We start from the raw sequence: 22,876 nt of genomic DNA on the forward strand, positions 1-22,876 counted from the left end.
TACTGAATTTGTTGTTGTCTTTGAAAGGTAATCTTTCAGATTGAGGTGAAAATTACAATTCTCAACAGGCTATTTTTCAGTATAATCAGTTCCCTAAACACCTGCTTCTGACTACTGTTTGACAGAGTCTGATACAACTGGTTTTTCATTCACCACAATTATACAAACATTTGTGGTGGCATAAGAAGAGATGAAATTCATGTGTGCAGTTGTGGGGAAAGAGGCAAGACATTCAGCAGCAATGCTATTATTATATGTAGTTTTAAGCATCAGAACTACATTCTCATGCAGTTTTTGCCTAAGTGATGTCACCATTCTGTCCTCCCACCCAACTTGTTACAAATTACACAGAAAAAGACGCAAGCCTCAAGTGTGATGGTTAAAGGACACCCCTTTTTACAACCTCCTCAACAGAAACTTCCATAATATGAGGGGTGCGGTACCCTCAAAGCTTGTAAATGCATTGCCTAAATTCCCCTGAAAATAATGTAGTCTTTCAAATTTAATTTCAAATTTTTATTAAAAACTTCATCTGCTTGTGGTTGCCTTCCACACTTCCCAGTCTCCACACCGTAACTCCTTTATTTTTTTAATCATCCTTTATCTAATTTTAAAATTACTGGCACAGATTTCATCTAATCTGTCTCAGCTGCTGTTGGAAAGAGGCACAGACGTAAATAAGAGGATGGCCACCACTAACAGCAAGTGGTTGTCAACTGCTGTTCACAAAAACTTAGAGCTTTAGAAAGCAAATAGGGAAAAACCTAGTTTCATCCGAGTTTAAAGAAACTCATTTTACTCCTTCAGGATTAACATCTTTAAAAAAATACCTAGAGAGAACATGCAGTTATTACCCTAACTTGGAAATTAAGTCTGTCAGTAATGGTAGAAATCAAAGCAGGGATGCTAGAAAGTAGAGAAGCCTAAACAGTGAGAAATGATGAAATTCATGTTGGTATGTCAATCTCAGAATTTCATGCTTAACTTGTGTGATAACCTATTGTATTGTACCTCTGTAATCTGCAAAAACATACCACCTTTATCATACTGTATATTTATAAAAGAGGTACCTGCCCTATGATCCCAAATAACTATTTCTTCTTAAAATATTCACTGATGGCATAGCACTTGATAAAGAACAGAACTACAGGGGACCACTCCACAAACAACTGAAATGGAGATATTTTTAGTGTACCAATGCAAATCAAGTTCTATAAAGTGAGTCATTTTCCTGGTTTTGTCATAGCTCTCAACAGGACTGGTTACCCAGTTAGACCCTCTGCATGAAGATGGTTATGCCTCTGTGCCTTTATTTAGTGAAGCTGTTTCAAAGACTGCTTGAATAACTTGATCAATGCGGGTAGGTAATAAAAGCTCATTTAAAATCTAATAGAAAGAAATGGCCCATGCACTGGGATGAAAGGTTTGGGGAAAAAACAGGAGTATTATTCAATTGAGGTGAAAGATGAGATGGCTGCAGAGTTTCAGTCAGTTATCCGGTTAACTCCATGAGCAGTAGGTTCAGATCCCATTGAAAGGCAGGATCCTGCAGTAGAATAGTTTCATCAAAACATCTAAAATTGCGGAGAATGTACAATTTCCCAATGGCAGAAAAGGCAGCATCACCAAATGTTTTTGTGATACACCATTATAAGAAGAGCACAGCTTAAAAACCAACTGGTACAGAAAAATCACTTGCTTTCTTCTAGGTAAAAAGTGTGTGTGTGTGGGGGGGGGGGGCAGGTTGTTCTCTTTTAAGGTTACAGTGAAGAATAAGTCAAAGTCTTAATGATAAATACCATGATGCAGGCACTAAGTTGAATCATCTAATGCAACAGAGAAAAAAAGGGGGAAAAACCTTGCAAACAACAACAAAACAGAGATAATACGAGCTTTTCACAAAAGATTGTCAGAATGCTCTGGCTTGAAGAATATTTAAGAGATGCACTAATCTATTCACTCATAGGATATGAGCTGAGCATACAGTGAAGGGGTTGCAGTAGTGCATTAACATCTAAGAATGTCTTATGGATCCTAATTGGGCATAACTTGTAGCTTCCTGTGGCTTCTGTGCATGCACAGTACAAATACTCATTCAAACTATTTTACTTCATTAACTCCTTTGTAAAGGATACTAACTAGTCAAGCTCTTAAGATACCATGTTTTATATTATAAGTGGGCATTTACCCAACATATTCACCTGACAGACTTCTCTGGTAGCATTAATATCAGACTAATACACTCTGAACACACTCATCCCTTATCCCAAGGGAAAAACTAGACGTTTGCTTTCTCACAATCTAGCGGCCTGCAGATGCTGTTGGCCAAGAGTCACCAAAATCAAGTGTATAAGGTACATGTGCACCAATGATGAGTGTATATGGAGAAAAATTAAGAATAGAATACAAACTTTTTAACAACAGACTATTTTATGGGATATTTTATATGACAGGGTAGGAAAAAGTATATACCTTTAAATAGGACCTGAGAGAAAGCCACATTTTTATATTTTGTACTTTCTTCAAACGGAAGTGAGGAACCTCTGACTTTCTTGCCCTTCTAGCAGATGTCAGATGACCAAAAAGTTTGGCAAAAAGAAGTCTCTGCAAAGAAAAAAATGGAAGTGACTATAACTGTTATTTGATTTCTAGGACTACTAAAAAGAATGTGGAGAAAAAGCTTCCTTTAATACACCAAAGTAATGTACAGTGTATTAATGTAAACTAAAATATGTTAACACAGTACAGAAATAGAAGTGGTATGTTACTAGAAAAAGGAGATGTACTAAGAAGTTTTTTAAAGCTCTATTCTATTGAAGAGTAAAAATGTAGCCAAAGTTCCTTTCCTCAAATTTCAGACTTTGCAGATCTGCTGAGCTCTTACAACTCAGGAGCAAACCAAACCTACCAATCATTTGCATAAGTGCCTTTACCACAGAAGTTCCTTCCAGAGACTATTCTTAGAAGCAAACTAACTCTATTCTACTGTCTTAAGTCACCTATTTTGGCCATAAATTGAGAAAAGAAAGCAATTTCTCCTTTGAACACCAGTAAATGTCTATACTTTGCAGCTATTCAGGGAAATTGATATGCTTCTGAAAGTTTAATTGCAAATAATAAGCAATAAATTAACATGTATATTACTTCAGTTCGCAGTTCTCTCAGGCTCCATTCCTTGCTAGCAAGGCAGAAAAGGCTTTTGACTAAGGTCTAGACTGAACTATTCTGAAGTAAAACTGAAGTGTTTTGAATGAAACACATTGGCTTAACAAACTGGGAATTTATAGAGGTCTTTTACTGAAACTTTCTCCCTCCAGAGAACTGAGACAACCTTGGACATGACTAGGAGCTGGTCAACAAGCTGAGCCAGAAATCTGAAATAACACATACACGTTTTCCCTCGGAAATGCTCTCTAGAAAAAAAGGTTTAGCTACTAAGACTGTAGAAAACTTCAGTCTGTTGCAACTGAATAATCCCCTTAACTTTAAGCCCACTGAAGTATTTGTCATAATTGATCTATAAACCTTAATACAATAAAAAAAAGTTTAAAATATTGACAAATCAGCAAAACTCAAACAAAATAATTTGTTCTATTCTGACTGAGATCTCTTGACTTGTCATACATACCTGTTTGTATGTTCTCTCTGCCACACACAGTAGGAAAAAGAAAATCCACACTAGAGACACACGGACTACAAAACTTATAACCACCATTGAGAGAACCAGTATGTCTCCATTTGATCCAAACGCAATAATGCCAAGTTCAGTGGCAGAATGTGCAGCTAGTTGTTCCAAATCTTTAGCTTGGGAAAGTCTAAAGATAAATGGCATTAAACCCAAGATTAAAGATACGACATTTCCAAAGATCTGGTAACCAATTCCTGGTATGTAGTTGTTCACCTAGAAACAAAGAAGTTGTATTTTTCATTTTGCAATAAATCTGGTCTTTACTCATGTTACTGCTTTACTTCACTTTATAATCTTATACCTTATATGAAATTTTCAACCAATCATGTTCACAGTTTGCTTGTAAGCAAAAGGAAGTCCTCATATAAGGATTAAACTAAAGATAGTAACACAGAACAAAGTAGGAGTACTTAATGCACAGCAAACAAACATCATAAATCATAAAAATCCAGTAACACTACAGTAATAATATTCCAGTGTAGACTCTTGTATTAAAAATGCATCCAACACTGAATTAAAAAAGAGCACCAGTCATTCTGACTGCGATTATACCCTAAATCTTACTCCTATTTGTGTTTTGCTTTGAGGTTGTACGTTTTTTAAAGGAATCATGTCTGCTAAAGCATTTATAGAACAGGCAAGACTGGAAGTCCATTGTGCTGGCTGTGTCTTTATTAGAGTTTACTTCTATTGCCATGGTATCCAGAAGACCACACCATCCTCGAGTCAGATAGAAAGCAGTGTCATGTTCACAAACTTAGTTCAGATCTCTCTAACAGGCTGCAGAAAGGAAGCATCAATTTGTAAGAAATACTGATAGTTCTCTTAAGCTATGCTATGCTATGCTAGGTCTGCTCTGTCCACATTGAAATATAATATAAATTAAATGCTTTTCTATCCCCTTCCTCAAGGAGAGTAATTGGAAAAATTACTAGCATAGGGAGGAAGGGAGTCAGGTATCTCACTGTTTCTCTTAGATGTTTGTTTCCTAGAGTGAAGATACTTCTTACCCAAGGTTAACTTTAGCATCTAAATACTTACATCTGTATGTCTGATATATTTCTAACCCAATATGCTAGTTGTTCATAGGAGTTTAGAGCACAAATAAAATTAAAGGAATACACTACTTTGTTCTTTTATTTAAAGGTCAACTATGTTGGTAAGTACCTCACAAGACGAACATATCTTATTGTCCTACTACTGCAAATCTGGTAGCTCTTGTAACTTATTACGAATAACAAATCAGAGTGATATAAGTTGTGGAACAATAATGCTAACACTTAAAAAAAAAAAAAAAAAGTTATTTTTGGCAGTGTTTAGACACCTAAATATAATATTTGCATAGTGAAAAAAATACTCACTCTATTCATTATCATGCCACTGATTTCAAGCACAGACATATCTGCTTTCTTGCAGTCATTACCCTCCCATACAATTGCGCTTATTTTTTCTAGTCCTGGATTCAGACTATGGATCCAAGGCAAGTGACTCTAGAAAAGACAAGAAATACACATTTTTGCAATACAACATTCCTCAAAAATCAACCATTCTTTTCAAAGAAACTACTGTACAGAAACAGAATACAGAGATTTCTCTTTTCTCATTATTCTTCATTACTTTCTCCAGTTATTGTGGTTGAGGTTAATTGCCTACTTTTTTGCTCAAATATATCAAAGAAGAGGGAGGTATGAAAACAAAGACCTACTTACAAGCTATCTTTAATTTTACCACATACTTAATAGAATACTTTATGCTCTGATTAATTTTTTTCAAAAAAAAAAAAATACTCCTTTTAGGTTGAGCCTACAGTCAACATTTTTTTTTTTAATAAATTCCCTTTATTCTGGATAAAGGTGTCCTACGCTAACCCTACCTGGCAAAACTCAAGCAGAGTGGTGTTAGGAGTCTGATCAGTGTATGTATTAGTTACAGAAAGGTCATCTTAATCACAGATTTCCAGTATCTCCCTCTAGAGGGAGTAGCAACACCAGGAGCTGAAACTCAAATTCACAATCTAGAACAAAACAAAAAAATGCAACTGCAAACAAACAAATTCAACTCCCTATTCTAAGAACTCCCATTTGAATTTATATAAGGAATGTAAGCAAAAAGAACTGGGAATAAACCAAAAAAGCAAAGAGTGCATGAAATCCAAATTGCTATCTGTTTTTAATCAACAAATACATCATTTTAAGCTCAGACTGTGAGCAAAAAATGTCTTCTGAGAATTTTTCTTACCTAGCATTAGCACTATCTCTTGCAATATATTCCTTAATACTGATATACGTACTACCAACATTTATTACATGTTTGGCCAGAAGAATGCTTAATATTCTCCTGATCTCTTTATTTAAACTGTCCAAATAAATAAGCAGCACACAGGAGGAAAAAAAATAGAATATCTGCTATACAGAACATGTAAATCAATCAGTATCTGTCCGGAATTTGATTTTGAATTAGTTTCTTAGTTTGAATTAGAAGTTTTGTTTAGAATTAAGATTCAAATACTCAAATACTTCATAGACTATTTAAGTATGTTGTCTACGCTCTTCATTTGACAGATTAAAGACTGAGTAGCAGAAATCAAGTTTTCCTTGTTTTAATTTTATCAAATCACTTTGGCTTTATTACTTTCATTTAATACAGAGTTCTTTTTCATAGGCCTCCTAAATATATGATAAAGCTGATGAGACTAAAGATATGTGTATTGTAAAAATCAAAATTAGTGGATATCAACCTGATGAAATGGGTCATCTCTATATTCTTTCTTCACACATGGATTCACTTGAGGGCTTTCTACATCCGTCTCACTGGTACAGGAAGAGTGGCACTCAGCACAGTGTAAGAGGTCCTCCCACAGCACATCTTCAGTTTCCGACTCCGGCCTTGCACTTTCAGAATCTTGTCTGGAACTTGAACACCGAGAACTGCAACTAGTACCTGATTTAGGTGTATCCTGAAATTAAAATATGCATTGGCATTAATACAGCTTTTGTATTCTACATTCTTTAAGAGGTCATTCTACATATAGTGAATTCATGTTTGTTTATTTTTTCTGTTCCAATTCATTATCTTTCTGATCAGAAAGTATTACGTGCTTATTAAAGCAGTGCCTAAGAACAAGGGAGCATGTTGACAGACACCATACAAGCATGTGATAGACTGTGGTCCCTGATCTGTTGAGGAGGGGTCATATAATGAAGAATCAAATGACGTAACTATTAAAAGGAAATAAGTATTTTTCAGATTTCTAAAACTCATTAGTCCAGAATTCAACAGAATTATCTAGCCACAGAATCCAATTATGTCTCAAATGTCTGATTTTATAAGGTATAAACTGAAATTATTTTTAAAATACATTGCAGCTTCATTATCCCATTGAAAATATGGAAGACATAAATGAGGCTTAAAGTCAAATACACCAGATCAATGCTTTTCTCATTCTCAGTCACATTTCTCTATTACAATTTTAATCATACAGTATTTTAATTTAATTTTGTATTCTGATTTTCTGTCTTTAGTGGTTTCAGCTGAACTACTTAGGTACTAATCAAAATGTCTTTCTTTGTTTAGCGTATGTTTTAAATAAATTCACAAAAAAAAATTTTAATTCACAAAAGGAGAACAACTTGGGATGAAAGCAACACTAAGGGATGTAGGGGACAGATGCTGTTATCTCTTCAGCTCCAACTACAGAAATTGAAAATAGATGGAACCAAGTCCCAAATACACTGACACTGCACAAAGGCTTCACCAATTGTGCCCACTTCAACCGTAAAGCTGGTTAGATTCAGTACTATATTAATTGCCAAACTCACTATTCGCCACACAGTGAAGGTCCTGAAGAAAGGAGGGGCAGACTTCTAATCACCCAAGGACTGAGACCCTGAAATAACCTTCCAAGCAAGCAGTGTGGACACATGTCTAACGAGTTTTAAAAGAAAGCTCAGTATGTTACAGAATGACGCTTATAAATTAACAGCCTGTTGTAACAGGGGAATTAACTCTCAAAGTTCCCTATAAATTACTTTCTCCCTATTATTTCTACCAACACACCTTCACAAAGTCAAAGACTGAGTGAGCTAGTTTGAAAACAAGAATACATCAGGGGTGGCGAGAAAAACAAACAAGACTATATGTATCCGATACTTGGTATATATGTAATCTACACATTCATACCTAACACTTTAATTATTTATTTTAATGAAATGTACTTGAGAAGCAAGTATGTTTTATGTTCAGACGTTACCCATATCTTAGATAATGCTATAAAAAAATAACAAGTTTGAAGCATTCAAGTCCCCCTGTGCTTATATATAAAATAACCTAATGTTCTCTTCCAAACAAGAATGCAGAGTCTTGAACTTGTTAGCAAAATCAAGTGGTTTCCTACAAGACTGTTAAATGGTCTTAAAAGCAGTACCCTCCCACTCGTCACCATCTTCTGGCAATTCTCATTAACTCTTAAAACAAATTTTATTTCTTATGTCTTCTGTCAAGAATATACCCACTTTTCTACACTAGAAAAAAATAAAAATCAAACAAAATTTAAGCAGGATTAGTAGTTCAATATGAGTTGTAATGTATTTCTATTTAAAGAAGAGTTCTTTGTTCTTACTAAAAATCATCCTTAATTTATCTTCTGTGAGCAATATTGCAAAAAAAAAATTGCTCTGAACTCTAGCCCTTTCTGTCACAAAGTGAGAGATAACACTAATGCAGAAAGACAGTATCTGAACTATCTTCTGTGGTTAAAAAAAATAATAATAATTAAAACAGTCATTACAGGGTACCATTGAGTCCTGAGTGAAGAACCACCATGAAAATGTCTGCAAAAACAAGAATTAAGTTGACAAATAAACATTAAGAAAAAGGAAAACATAGGACAGAGTTGGAAGCACATCCACTGATTTCATTAAAAATATATATATATTTTTAACTCAAAGCTTTCATGGATTTGAAAACTATTATTTCATTTGCTTTGTATGTATACATTTGTATATGTGGGGGAGTGAACTGGTAACCACAAATGAAGGCTTCCTCTTTATGGCATCAAACAGACAAGGAAATGAATAACATGTGCAAAGTATCACTGCCAAAGCTGCACACAGAGCCAATGTAGTCTCTTTGGTTTTTCAGGCTTTCTACACATTCTTCCCTAGCCAACACTTTAGAGTTTTCAAACTCTAAAATTTAAGCTGAAAAAAAAAAAAGTGATCGTAGTTGTTGCTTTCTGTTTCTTCTTGTCAAATCCTAGCAGCTGCACAAGCATACAGTCAAAAGACATCTGCTGTGAGATGGAACTGAAGGATTTCTCACTGTCTACCTGTAGACAGAACATTTAAAACAGCTGTCTAGATCTTTCTAACTGAAGCCTGTGTGAAGCATATGAAAGAATAAAACAGAAAATAATTATGTGTTTGTGCACAGCATAAATCCAATGATTTGTAGTTATTATCACAGAAAGCAGTATGATTTGGACCTTCTAGGAAGGGGGGGTGCTGTAATTACTCTTTATGATCTTTTCCCACAGTCCTGGAAGAAAAATTGGCAGACATAGCCTGTTAAAACAAAAAACTTTCCTACATCTTCCTATATCTGTTAGCTTGCACAACATCAGCAAAAAAGACATACACTTCTTAAAATTGGAAAAAAATACATTTTTCTTTCAGTCTGAAGATCCCTATTGTTAGCTTTGATGTCATCTAGTCCCTTAAAATTTCAGTATTTTTATGGGTTTTTTTTTGCAATACAATACAAACAATGACTGAGATTACATAGCAGTATTTTAAATGACTTTTAACAAACATGAAGGAATCAAAATTTAGAAGTACAGTCAATCTGTTCCATTTACATTTCTCTTCAAGAAAGCTACAAACTTAGTGGACACCAAAAATAAGCACTAGCATCAAGAAAATTTGAAATCACAAAAATATATTGACAATTATCAGATTGTCAAAGAGAGAGAGAAGTCTCTTTCCTAAAATGAAATCACTGTTTCCATATAAAAGCAAGTTTCCGGAGGAGAACTGTTTCCAAAAGACAGCAACAGTTAGCCATGTTCTGAGGAAAGATCTAGAAAAGATTTTGGAACTCTTACAAAAAATGTAAAGAATGAAGCTCAAAGCAGCTAAATAAACCTCAAAATATTGTCATCTGAAAAAAATTCCCTTTCCCTCATGGGCATGATTTCCAATTAACAGACTCTTAAATTCTGGAAAAGACACAAAGGTGGAGGGAAAATAAATAAATAAATAAATAAATAAATAAAGATAGGTAGATAGACAGATAGATGCAAAAAGAGATCAACAGGTTTTAACAATTTACAGAAAAGAGACAATGGAAAAGAACATACCTCCAAAGTATAGTGTTTCTTAAAATGGTGAGATTTCCTATTTCGAATTGTGCAATCACTAGAAGTGCGTTCTACATGGCGCCGTAAAGAATATCCAGTTTCAGGCCCTTCCTCACTAGAAACTTCATCTGATAAATTTGTTACCGTCTTGTGAGTATCCTAGTTCAAACAATACAGTATTAGTAAGACATGCTCTGATACTAAGTCTTGTTCTGAACCACTGAAATCAAATTTCTCTGTAATATTATTATCAACACTCATTTGAACAAAAAATTAATGCATTTTCAATTGTAAAAATCAAGTGCTACAGTAAGTTTTATAAAATAGAAATTGAAATATCAAAAACAAGCATTTCTCAGAGAATGAAGGTTAGCTCATATTACACTAAGAACATTTCTGGCTTTCTTACTTTAAATGTGATTTTCTTTAAACAAAAGCTATCCAGGAAAGAGTTAAAAGCTACATATCAAGAAGATTTTAAATACAAAATTACGATAGCAGACATCGTAACATTCAACTATCAGCACATACAGTACAAAGTTGATGTATGTACCTCTTCTTCCAGCTATAAAGTGCTACAGATAGTTTATAAAATGCTCAGACTGCAAATTATCCCACTTTCCATTTCCTCTCTTTAAGTTAAAACAAAAGTAGCCCTTACAGTAAGGAGAAGACAACAGGGCAGCAAGAATCTTACAGCTGTCAAAATCTTTTCATATATTCTAACTTTTTAAATAAAAACATGTGATCACAAAATAGGACACCAGGAAGTTTCCTTTGGAGTTTTCCTGTCATCAGTGAAATGCTACAAGGAGAGAAGCGAGGCTATTATCCATGAACGCAGAGCCTTTTTTCTCCCCCTACAAATCAGGCATCGCTCTCTATTTCATAATGCACACTATCTGCTGAGATGGTTCAAGGTCGGGTTGTTTCCGTTTCTTCAACGGTCGAGTTGCATAGGGAAAGAGCAACACACAGAACAGTCTGTGGCGTCTTATTTACTACCTTTTGCCGTACTGACAAAATACGTTGTCCTTTGAGGAAGGGATGAGAAGAATGAGAGAAGAGAGGAGCCTATTCTAGCCTCTGCCAACTTCTCTTTGAGATACATGTGTACACCCCAAGCAAATTAAACAGAGACAACTCTCATTGTTCCATCAAACTTAAAAGTCTTAAAAAGCTTTTTAAAAAATCATTAGTCTATTGAATTTCACCAAGAATGCAAAATGCTTGAAACGGACAAAGACAACTGCATCTCAGTTACAAGTTATAATCAGTGCTGAGGGAACATCTCTTACATGGCAACAGAAACGAGCTGAACCTTCATCATCACCATTCTGACTTAAATTCTACAGATCTTTAGGGGCATGGTAAATAGCTCAGCTATGGAATCCCACATGGAATGCCTTTCTTGAATAAAACTAAACTTGTAGATTTGGAGGAGAATAACATTTTCCTTTGGTATTATCTTGAAAAATTAATCATTGATTGTAGTAAATACTAGTAAGCCAGAGTCAATAATAGTAAGCAAGAGCTGTAATGGCAGTCAGTACATATTCAACTGTCAATAATAAGGAAACAAAAGTTATTTCAGAAAAAAATTTGTAGAACAGTACAATGAAAATAAGATAGCCAGGAGATAATCAGACCCAATCAATCAAAATGTTCTGCTTTCTTTCATCACCACTTCCTCCACCTCTTCCATCTTTCCCACTATAGGGAGCCATCCCTATTTCATTGATAGGGAAATTCTGCTTTCCGCATCTTTTGCGGAGATCGAAAGCAAAGAAGGGAATACAAAGATGATTCACAGGTAAATGTTCAGAAAGGCTCCCCAAATGTGTGAGTTGCCAGTAATGTGATATTCATCCCATTTTTAGCATAGATACAGATCTGTGCCAAGACTATCAAAGAGGACAGAAAAGGTACATGTGTTCAGCAGGTCTAAAAGAAACTGTAGGTAAGTGAGAGGAACACAGATTTGTGCACTGTACTACAGAAAGTCAAATGGCATTTAGATGTTAGTTAGGACCCTCCTACAGGAAAGAGCAGATACGCATCTGCCCAGTCTTGAGGTTCTAGTCTGCATTTTTTATGCTTCACTCTTGATCAGAAACAAAGTATTAATGAAATAATATCCAGAAAAATGAATAGCATGGAGTTTCAAACAATGTTTCTGAAAAAAAAGCTATCCCTTCTTCCCCTTTGCATGCTGAAACACTGAAATACCACATGCAATGTTGGTGGCATGCTTGTAAAGAAGAGAATTGTGAAGGGACAAGGGAGAGCAGAGGCTAGGAATACAAGGGTAAAACAATACAACTTAAGAAAAGTCCCTTTTGTCCTAGAACCACACGCACACACAATTTAACAAACTAACAAACTTGCTTTGAAAGCAATGATGCACACTTACTTTGTGATGACTGTTATTGTTCAAAGTATTTTTTACTGTTGCAGTGCTCCACCCTGACTCTTCTGGTTTAATCACTTCACAGTGATGCCCATGGGCCTGTATACATTCTTCACTGCTTTTACCTGTCTTTTTCCCATCAAGGGAGACATAGCCATTATCAGTCTCTGTTGATTTATCTATTGAGTTCTTTGCTTTCTTAGATCTATATTTGAGACAAATAGAGGCATAGAATTAATGAATCTTTCAGGCTTTTTTTTCCAGTCTAAAAATCCGTTTACTCTCTTCTACCCATTTTAGTTTTATGATTAACATGAACTCAAGTTAATGAAGTTAACACTTGATGGAATACTTGTAACTTTTTCATCTTCCAAATAACATCCTAAAATTGTTTCAAAACAAAAGAGTCCGTGTTTGAAAGAAAATTATATAATTAGCTACTGAAAGAGAAAAGCAAACCTTTTGCTTTGTGTCACAATTAAAATTTCATAGCAACCATTTGGCAGTATAAGAACCATAGGCCCCAAATGTAAATCAGAAGCTTTCTATTCTATCTTAACAAAAACAAAACAAAAAAGTGAAAGGTGTGCTAAAGTTTCTTTAAATGTTATTAAGTCAAAGTAAAATGTCATTTCTCATTTCTTGAAGTTGGAAATTAGTTTTCATTTTTACTACTCTGGACACAGAAATTTGTGTTTTAATTCATTCTGCTTACTGACAAGTCAGTTAAAGATGAATGATTTACGCTTTCCCATATTATTCAGTAATACTACTGACAACCTATTCAGATATATCTTTCAAATACAGTAACTAAGTCTATTTTCAAATCACAAATAAGTTTATATATTATGCTTAAATAAATTATTAAGAGGAGACTACTAATACCCATGAATTCTTCATAACTCTAATATCTTCACCATCTTCATAGGCTTCCATAATATTCTCTAAAAGTCAAGGTCTTTGTCTAGTCAACAGATGTAGTAACAAGAATATGCAATGCCAGAAAATAGCTCTCCCAAAGCAAAATTTGGATAATTGCCCTCCCAAAGCAAAGTTTGGATAATCACTCTCCTGAACTAGGTAACACAGTCACACACAGTCATGGACAGATTGACCATGAGCCAGCAATGTGCCCTTGAGGCCAGGAGGGCCAACGGTCTCCTGGGGTGCATTAGGAAGAGTGTTGCCGGCAGGTCGAGGGAGGTGATCCTGCCCCTCTACTCAGCCCTGCAGAGGCCTCATCTCGAGTCCTGTGTCCAGTTCTGGGCTCCCCAGTCCAAGAGAGACATGGAGCTACTGGAGAGAGTCCAGCATAGGGCTACAAAGATGATCAGAGGGCTGGAGCACCTGCCCTATGAGGAACGACTGTGAGAGTCGGGCCTTCTCAGCCTGGGCAAGAGAAGACTGAGGGGTGGACCTTATCAATGTGTACAAGTACCTGAAGGGAGGGTGTCAAGGGGAGAGGGCCAAACTCTTTTCAGTTGTCCCATGTGACTGGACAAGAGGCAATGGGCAGAAATTGAAACACAGGAAGTTCTGCCTGAATGTGAGGGGGAATTTCTTCACTGTGGGAGTGACAGAGCACTGGAACAGGTTGCCCAGAGAGGTTGTGGAGGCTCCTTCTCTGGAGATATTCAAGGCCCGCCTGGATGCAACCCTGTCTACCATGCTCTAGGTGACCCTGCTGTGCAGGGAGGTTGGACTAGATGATCTCCAGAAGTCCCTTCCAACCTTACTGATTCTATAGGAATGAAAGAGAAGTAGAAGCTTGTCACATTATGGATAGAGCACAGCATACTTTACCTCTCAGTTTCATTTAAGCTTCTGTATCACAAAGTGACATCTTTACCCAAAAAGCAATAAAAATTTGTATTCTGTTTTGCTTTCTTAAACCACTTCAAATTGATGTTAGCAGCCATTTATTGGACTCTTAGACTTCTTGTGGGAGAAAAAGAAAAAAAAAATCTTACAAAATCTCAAGTTTCCAGAATACATGTGTATTTTTAAATAAAATTAAAACACTCCAGACATTAGATAAACTATCAATAAATCCTTTTATGGTGTAGCACTATGATGTAGAGAGACTATCACTGCATTTCCTGATAAAAATAAAACTTAACATGTTAAGTGCTGCAGCTAAGAATCCTTGATTTGTACAGCACTAAACAGTGCTGCATTAACCTCCTCAGGAAGGTATGAGGATTAAAAAAAAAAAAAAAAAAAAAAGGTAAGAAAGCAAATCCTAGAGTCTACCACTTGAGACAGGCCCACTTACTGTATAACATACAATATCTTCTATAACAGGAACTCACCACAGGGCTGAAGTCTACCTAGCAAGACTCAAAAGCAGTGAAAGAATATTACAATATATGCATTGCCCTTCTCTTCAATGAGGGAGACATTCTGTCAGGGATTGGATTACACACTAGAAGACTCAATTCCTCTTTAATAAGCATATCTTATGAATCAAGATAGTTGCTCTCCTGAGATAAAGTATTCCACAGACACAAGGGAGACCTAAGCACAAAAAGGCTAAGGAGAACTCAATAAAATGAAACAAACCTATTAGAAGCATTTCATCTCTTGGAATATGGACACCCCAACTCTTCCTGGAAAAAGACTGTAACTTCTTTGGGTTCTTTGGTCTTGTATGATGCAACAAGTAGCATGAGCTGGGACACTATCTTGCAGAACTTACCTACCTACTATTCCCTGATATATTACCAAAGTTCTTAGTCAAGTTTTCTTCTAAATAGATAAGTATAAAACCAACAGAAATACTTTCGGTAATACTATGTATTTCCACGGGTTAAGTTTTATTTTAAGCTTACAAACATGAAAGGACAGCAAGATGCTTTAGTATGTTTCATGGTGTAGGAAGAGTTAGCAAGCATCCTCCTATTTGCAGATTACTGATGTGGTAGAAAATTAAAATGACATTTCTGTGCGAGCTAAATCCATCAAGCCTGTTTAAGATATTACTAAGGCTTTGAACAAACCCTGTCAAACTATCAAAATTAAAGGGGTTACAACTTTATTTCTGTGCAGTTCCATAGTGTCATTGTTTAACTAAGTTGAGGAAGGTAAGAAAACAGGGTCAGAAAGCTTTACTTATTATTTAATGGAAAAAATACACTGTTAGGCTTATGGAATAAAGCAAGATTAGCTTTTCAGAGCTAGCTCATTAAAATTATGAGCTTCAGTAAGATCAGTTTTGAGTACTAAGGAAAGATAGTGGCTTCATAGCAGCATTAATAAATTATCTAAAATAAGCAGAAGCCTGAAGAGACCAATTTTTAATGCATTAAACTGCTTTTTGACATTTTTTTTTTAACACGGTGAAAGAGAATGCAGTTCTCCTCAGATACTTACATATGCACATCCAGCCAGAGAGCTCCACAAGGTACTAAGCTATATATGTGGAGTAACAGGGCAACTCTTCCAAGTTTGATTTGAGGAGCTTTTACACATACTCATAGGTCTTTGAAGTTCAAAATTTTTCAGGTTCAAACAAGCCTTTCTCCCATGACTGGATTTTACTGCAAAGATCAAGCTGCATAAAATTGTACTCTTCTGCACATACATCTAGGAAGTTAGGTTAAAATTGGGAGAATATCATGCCCTCATTTCATATGACCTCTCCAGAAAATCATTGTTTCAACCTGAAAACTAATAGGAAGAAGAAGCTTCAAACAGTTGACTAAGAATGGGTAAAAAAGGGAAAAATACGTATTTTAAATATACTATATATAAACTTTTCAGCTAGAACTTCACTACATAAATAATTTGTGCGCTACAACTGCAAGAAACATACTAAGTAGACTAGGCTTGTTTTGAAAAACAGATGAATTTGAGTTAAGTTTTTCATTTGGTTTTAAAGAAAGACACAAAATTATTTTTGCCAAGAATTTCTAAATTTAAAGTCTAAACCCAACTGAGAAATGCGCAAACTTCAGCTTAAAGTTAAGCTTTTCACACTACATAGTGTTAAAAGAAAAATAGCAAAAAAATTAACAATACTTCCCTATCTGATAGAAATGCATAGTTTCCTAGAATTACTATATATACATACACTATTAATCAGCTTTTTAAAATTTCAGAGTAGAAGCAAAAATATTTAAGAGCAAGAAGGACAACACTAAGAATCCTTGAATAAATCCGAAAAGGTCTTACAAAGCCTGAACATATCCAAAAGCTAGGTCAAGCAGGGTTTTAAGACTTATTCATGCATTAGCTTGAAATATTAATAAGTAAATTGAATATTCCATAATTGGTTCTCTGGAGTAATGTGACCAACTAACAAACCCCAACAATGGAAGAAGACTCAGAGGAGATGGAGAAGGGCGAGGTGCCCATGAAGCTCAGAGAAGAATGTAGGGTGTGCCTGGCCAGGGCTGCTGCACACAAAGCTGACAATCTCAACACAAAGGGGACCTGAGGGTGACCTTTATTTTAGACCAACAGCTATGTCAGTTGGGTGAATCAACTGACTACATCCCAGTTGAGTAGATCAATAGGTGGTGTTAAGAGTGTGAATATCTGCCTGAGTTAACCAAACCAGTATCACAGGATGTGTTGCTCAGCCCAATAGAGTATAAAAATTGAATAACCAACAAAAGAATTTTGGAAAGAGCAACAGGCTTGAACTGGTTTCAACCTCTGTACCCCATTCCAGTGACTGGGGACACCCAGCATTGTGTGGTTAGCATATTATAGAGCTATAATGGGTAGTGTGACAGAATCTGATACTGTAATTGCTATATTTGCTAGGTGTAACTTACACTTGCACTTTGATTTCACTATATCGTTGTATCACACTGCTAAATCAAAAATTCCATGTAATATCAAATATCATCAAATAAATAAATCTGATATTAAACATTACACCCTCCATGCAAGGAATGTCTAAAAAGAATCTGGTCAGAGAGTACTGGACTCTGATAAGGACACATGCATCACAAAGTTAAGTCCCACCGCAATGCTACATTCTGAATAAGATACCCATCCGGGAATCGCACTGCTTCCCAGTGAAACTAATAATTAATATTTCTTAAGTTATCATTGTGCTGCATTAAAATTCAGAATTTTATTTTACTAGTCCGACTGAGTTCTTCCATTCAGAAGGATATTTAATTAACACACAACTCCAGATCATCTCAAATTGAATGTATGCAAATGGTTTAGCTACACTGGGTCCTCCCCAAGAGCAAGAGGATAATATCTGAACTTAACACTAAAACTATGTATTTAAGGACTATTTAAAACTCCACAAAATGATTTGCAACAAAAATTCTAAATTAAGATGGTTAACGTTAATTCACTACACAGCATCAACGTTACGTCAAAATTTAATATGCTATAATGTTAACAGTTGCTGTAAATAAACCCTAATGAGACAGCTGAATGCCCCATTTAAAAGAGTCTTTCAAAACATGTCTTAGGGGACAAATGTCACTCTGCAGCTTCCTTGCACCGGGGTTTCATAAGGATTTCTTAAGGAAAAAAGATCACCAGCTTAAGTAATCCCCCACATCCCCTACACTGAGCTCCTGCTCACTCTTCCTACTCCCACTCTGCCCTTCCACTACAGCTGACATAGCTGTTTGCATGGCCATGAGAAAAACTGGGTGATCAAATCCAGTTGCATTATTTCCTTTTCAGCTGGACAAGTTCCTGACATGGTTCATTTTCTAGACACACAAAGAACTCTCTCCAGAAATGAAGAGGCAACAAGTGACTAAAAGCTAGTTATAGCAGCTTACAGGATCAGTGTTGCCAGATGTGAGAACATTCTTTGTCACTGTATGCTCTTCATCCTTTGGAGATGTTGTATATGCCTAAATAGTCATTACTGAGGCTTAAAATCTATATATAATTCCACTTGATAAAAGGTTTAAAGAAGTCCTAAAGCAAGTCCTACACCACCCTTCTTAACTGGAAGCACTTCCTGTGAGCCCAAGGGAAGAAAAAAGGGAAAGGAAAAGGAAGGGGAAGAAAAAAGTTGGCTAATGCCTCCTCTTCTATAGCACATGGATACCTTCAGTGAACACAGAAAATATTCAAAAGTTGGCAAAAATCACAGTCCAAGCATACTAGAAAATAATAAATACACAGAATAATTCATTTAGAAGTAGGTTTACCCAAAGAACAGTAGAGGTATCTCATTTTACTGTTTGTCAAACCTAGGTGAAAACTAGATTTCACTACATAGTGAAAAACTGAATGAACCTTCTCCAGTGTTTTAGATATTTTAAAACATTCTCCACAGCTGCAATTAGATGTTCCCAGTATGTAATTAACACAAGATAAGCTTTACCAGAGATTAAGAGCACATATCAGAAGTATGACAGACATGTTAGTTTCGCAGTACGTAAGATGCAACATGCACAACAAAACATCAGTGTAACAACCTGCAGTATCCCTTTTCTTAATTTCATACCATTTTACGAGTACATTTTCTCCTGTTAATAAATGCTGATGTATAGAATGCACATATCTGTATTACAGATCACTTCTTTAAGCTTTTAAAATGCCCAGAGCACTGTACAAGCAAAACAGCTCTGGGTCCTAACACAGTTAGGTATTTCTTTCAGTCATCAAAAAAAAAATGCATCTTCAGTGTTTTACTTATAAACTAAATGTTGTGCCTATTTGAATCTTAAAGGCTTTTACTCCAGAAAAAGTATGCAATTTGGTGACAGTGATAGACTTTATAAAAATTCTGTGAGAGTAGCTAACGCAATGAAGTTAAAAATTCTGTGAGAGTAGCTAACGCAATGAAGTAAAAATCAAATGAATTTTCTGACTGGATTAAAAGAAACTATGTTGGTTCGTCTTTGACAGCCCACACAAAATACCCCTACATCAAAATTTTGTTTAACACACACACAAAAAAGAGCAAACAGAAAAGAAAGTTAATTCTCTATCTCTCGAATATTATTGCAGCAGCATTTGCAAATTCAAGAGCAAAAACACATCCACGCATGTTCAAATACTGAGTTCAGTTTACTATTAATCAACAAATGTTCATTTAACCATTGGATCAATGTTTACACTTTCAGAAAAGGGATAGTGCATCTCTAACACATACATAGCCTTAAATAAATACAAACCCTGATAAAAAGAAAGCAGCATGCCAGATATCTCTGAAGACTGCGCCAATACTGTAAGAGGTGCTTGTACCGTAGCTCTGCACTGTTCCCTCCTGTGTGTTATCTGTGGTACTAGAGCCATCTCCTTCCCTATGTACTTCCAAATGTGCTGCTCTCCTTAATTTCCTTCATTAGAAGAGATTAAAATTGGAAGGTAGCTTTATAAGTGCAATCTACTAATTCTATAAGGTGCTCAGCAGTTTTCAGCATGCAAAAAGCAGCAATATTTCAAAATACTTTGCTAAAGGTTTATCACATTGATTTAATAAACTCAATTGAATAAAACTAAGCATAGCAATTATTCATTTTCATAACCCTTAATCCAAAGATATATTTCATCTGATCAGAGGCTTAAATCTGCAAAATAAAAAAAGCATCCTGCAGGTTTTCCCATTTTAATAGGAAAAACTCATTGTAACAAAACATAATCAATGTGCTGAAATACTTAATTTCTATGTCTCCAACTGCATTTTTTAATGTATATTGCCCACAAAGATCATTGATCAGAACTCTATGAAACTCTAAAACTAAATTTGTAATAATATTTTCACTCCACTAACATTCAATTACAACATGTTCTGAGGCAAAATGTCAGATTCCATGCATTAAAAGTTAAATAAATCAATGCTTTAAAGTTAAGTTAGTTGACCACAAAATTTAAAGAGGAAAACTGCAATTTAAGTGTCAATTTTAAAATTTCAGACAAAAATAGAGCATCAGTTTCTCATCTCTTGCAAAGCACAGATTGTAAGCTCTCTCAATTTCTCATGCATGTTATTCAAATAGTTTAATAATCCTAAATTGTAAGTATTTTGATAGAGACTATACCTTCTTCTCTTGCCCCCCGTGCTGGGAGGTGGCTTAGGAGTTCGTGTTGAAACAATCTGACAGTGCACCGTTCCAAGCAGCAACATTAGCCATATTGGACCAATTACTTCAGTTAGAGGTATATTATGAGGGCTTGGGGCTGTGCAGAATAACACTACAGCAGCAACTGCAAAAGAAGGAAAAGGAAGTTCAGTTCAACATTTGAATTGTCTGAACAGCCAACTCTTCCCTTGGATTTTCTTAAAATTAGTCACATGTAGTTCTTCATCTGTATTTTAAACCAACTCATGTAATTCTTGGAAAAAGGAATAATAATTGTAATGATATAGAAAGTAAGAAAGATTTAAACAGTTGCAGATTCAGTACAGAATCACTTTTTCAACTTACCTTAATACTCATCTCTTCTTTTACATTTGTCATGGTAGCGCTATTGCTCAAAAGAGGTGGCAGAATAAAGCAAGGGAGAAACAATGCATTTGGAAAGCTAGGTGCAACAGGAAAGATTTTTAAATTAAGGTGAAGCTTCAGTAGAACACAAAAAGAGAAAGCAAGTACCAAGTAGCCCAGATAAATTCAGTTTTGTTTGACCTAAAATGACACAGCACAATCCAACAAGTTAGATGAGCACAGGAGTTAGCAAATCAGGAACAGGTTGCCCAGAAAGACTGTAGTGTCTCCATCCTTGGAGATGCTCAAAACCCAGCAGACATGGCCCTGAGCAATTTGCCTTGCTTTGAGGAGAGGTTTGGTCTAGGTGATCTCCAGAGGTCCCCTTTAACCTCAACTGTCCTGTGATTCCTGCAATCATACATCAGTTTAAACACAGTAATGACCCACAGACTAGAGACTCTTTAAAATACTTTCTGCTAGAGTATATAAACTCCATATTCCAAACAGAATACAAAACTGCTCACATAGACAATATTATATATGTACTTTTATGCATACTCCGCAATAACGAAGAAAGATCAAAGACAAACCTTGTAAATTATGAGGTATTCCAACTGAAGCGACCAGGACTCCAACTAGCACATGTGATGGGAAAAGGGGCAGATTCCAATTCCCTAGTTAACTGTTAACTTTGTAACCCTATCACCAGTTTTTCCTACACAATCACAGCACTTTTTGCTCTTGTACATAGAGCTCAATCACTTCTGCAACTCAGAAATGCTTTAACAGGCTTTAGGCAGTCCAGACACATTCAAGACATGGACAGACAGAAGAGGCAAGCCCTCTCTTTTTCTCTTTTTATCATCTATTCTCGTCACCCTGTTTCTACAGTTTGAAGCACTGTTCTGAAGCATGGGTGAGAAAAGCTAGCAAGAAACAAAAAAATCATGAAGAAAACTCAAGAACAGAAAGGGGGAATATTTTGCTGTTCTCAAGATCCTCACATCCCATGAGAACTTGTTTTTGTTCTTGTACCACTACAAAGTGAAGGTCTTGCCTTTTACACCCGCTTCTAGCACAAGAAATACATAGTACAATTTCAACAGACTTCGTTAGTTCTCTAATAACATTCACTGAAAAAAGAATACAGTCACATACAAAAATAATGTTTAACATTCAAATATGAAAAATATATCACAGGAAATCACCCCTAACACAGCTGATACCTGGATGCAATGTTTCCTACCAAAGAGATTAAGCCCATTTTTAACAAGGAAATCTTCAACAAGGTAATCACTGTTAGAAACAGAATGAATGTGCAAAACAGAAGTATTATTTTTGATTATGGTAATCTATCTTTAGTTTCCCATCTATTTTTTCCAAACTTAAAGCACACAAATCTCCACCATTTTGTTTATAAGGTTACTCCTCCCTTAGTTATGCCTTATTTATTAGGTTGAACATATACAGTATTTTTATCACTATGTACAGACTGAGTTTTTCCTGTATGAGTATTCTCAGACAGATAGCATGTATCATCTAGAAATCCAACTTGTTAAAAATCAGTAAATTAGTACACAGTACAGATGTAATATTACCTCTTCCTAAATAAGCTTACATGAGGTTCTCATACAATCAGCTTCATATAGTATAAAGTGTAAATAATAGACAATAGACAACTTCGACCACTACCATGCAGCTTGGATAAGCACGTATTTGAGTACACAGAGCTCCATGGATGGACTGCATGTGAAATGAATTGCAGGACTAGGCCTCCACAGAATAACTTCAAACTTCACTACAGCATTTTTTCTGCTACTTAAAAAAAAAAAAAAAAAAAAAAAAAAAAAAAAAAAAAAAAAAAAAAAAACAGCAAAGCTGAGAGATCTGGAGGAAACCAACTTCTAGAGGAAGTTATTTATAATATCTGGACTGGTATTTTTCTAGATGACAGTGGATTATTTTGTGAAAAAGACACCAACGAAATCACATAAAACAAAAGACTATATCAAAGAAAGTAACTGTGCAGTTCAAAGACCAACAACCACTCTTAG

General features: G+C 35.5%; 1 protein-coding gene across 2 annotated transcripts in view; it reads right to left on the bottom strand.

The window, feature by feature from the left end:
• PHTF2 (putative homeodomain transcription factor 2) overlaps positions 1 to 22,876 on the bottom strand; it is a 73,888-nt gene that overhangs the window by 13,463 nt on the left and 37,549 nt on the right. Inside the window, exons 6-13 of one of the 2 annotated variants that reach the window (XM_062581487.1) lie at positions 20,433 to 20,598; positions 19,566 to 19,730; positions 12,457 to 12,658; positions 10,044 to 10,202; positions 6,426 to 6,644; positions 5,050 to 5,178; positions 3,629 to 3,901; positions 2,473 to 2,604 (exon numbers count right to left, since the gene is read on the bottom strand). In XM_062581487.1, the coding sequence (XP_062437471.1) occupies positions 2,473 to 2,604; positions 3,629 to 3,901; positions 5,050 to 5,178; positions 6,426 to 6,644; positions 10,044 to 10,202; positions 12,457 to 12,658; positions 19,566 to 19,730; positions 20,433 to 20,598 (1,445 nt within the window). The remainder of the gene's footprint in view (positions 1 to 2,472; positions 2,605 to 3,628; positions 3,902 to 5,049; positions 5,179 to 6,425; positions 6,645 to 10,043; positions 10,203 to 12,456; positions 12,659 to 19,565; positions 19,731 to 20,432; positions 20,599 to 22,876) is intronic. The other variant, XM_062581493.1, reaches the window with a different exon arrangement.

Source organism: Rhea pennata, chromosome 1 (genome assembly GCF_028389875.1).
Source record: "Rhea pennata isolate bPtePen1 chromosome 1, bPtePen1.pri, whole genome shotgun sequence".
Classification (NCBI taxonomy): domain Eukaryota; kingdom Metazoa; phylum Chordata; class Aves; order Rheiformes; family Rheidae; genus Rhea; species Rhea pennata.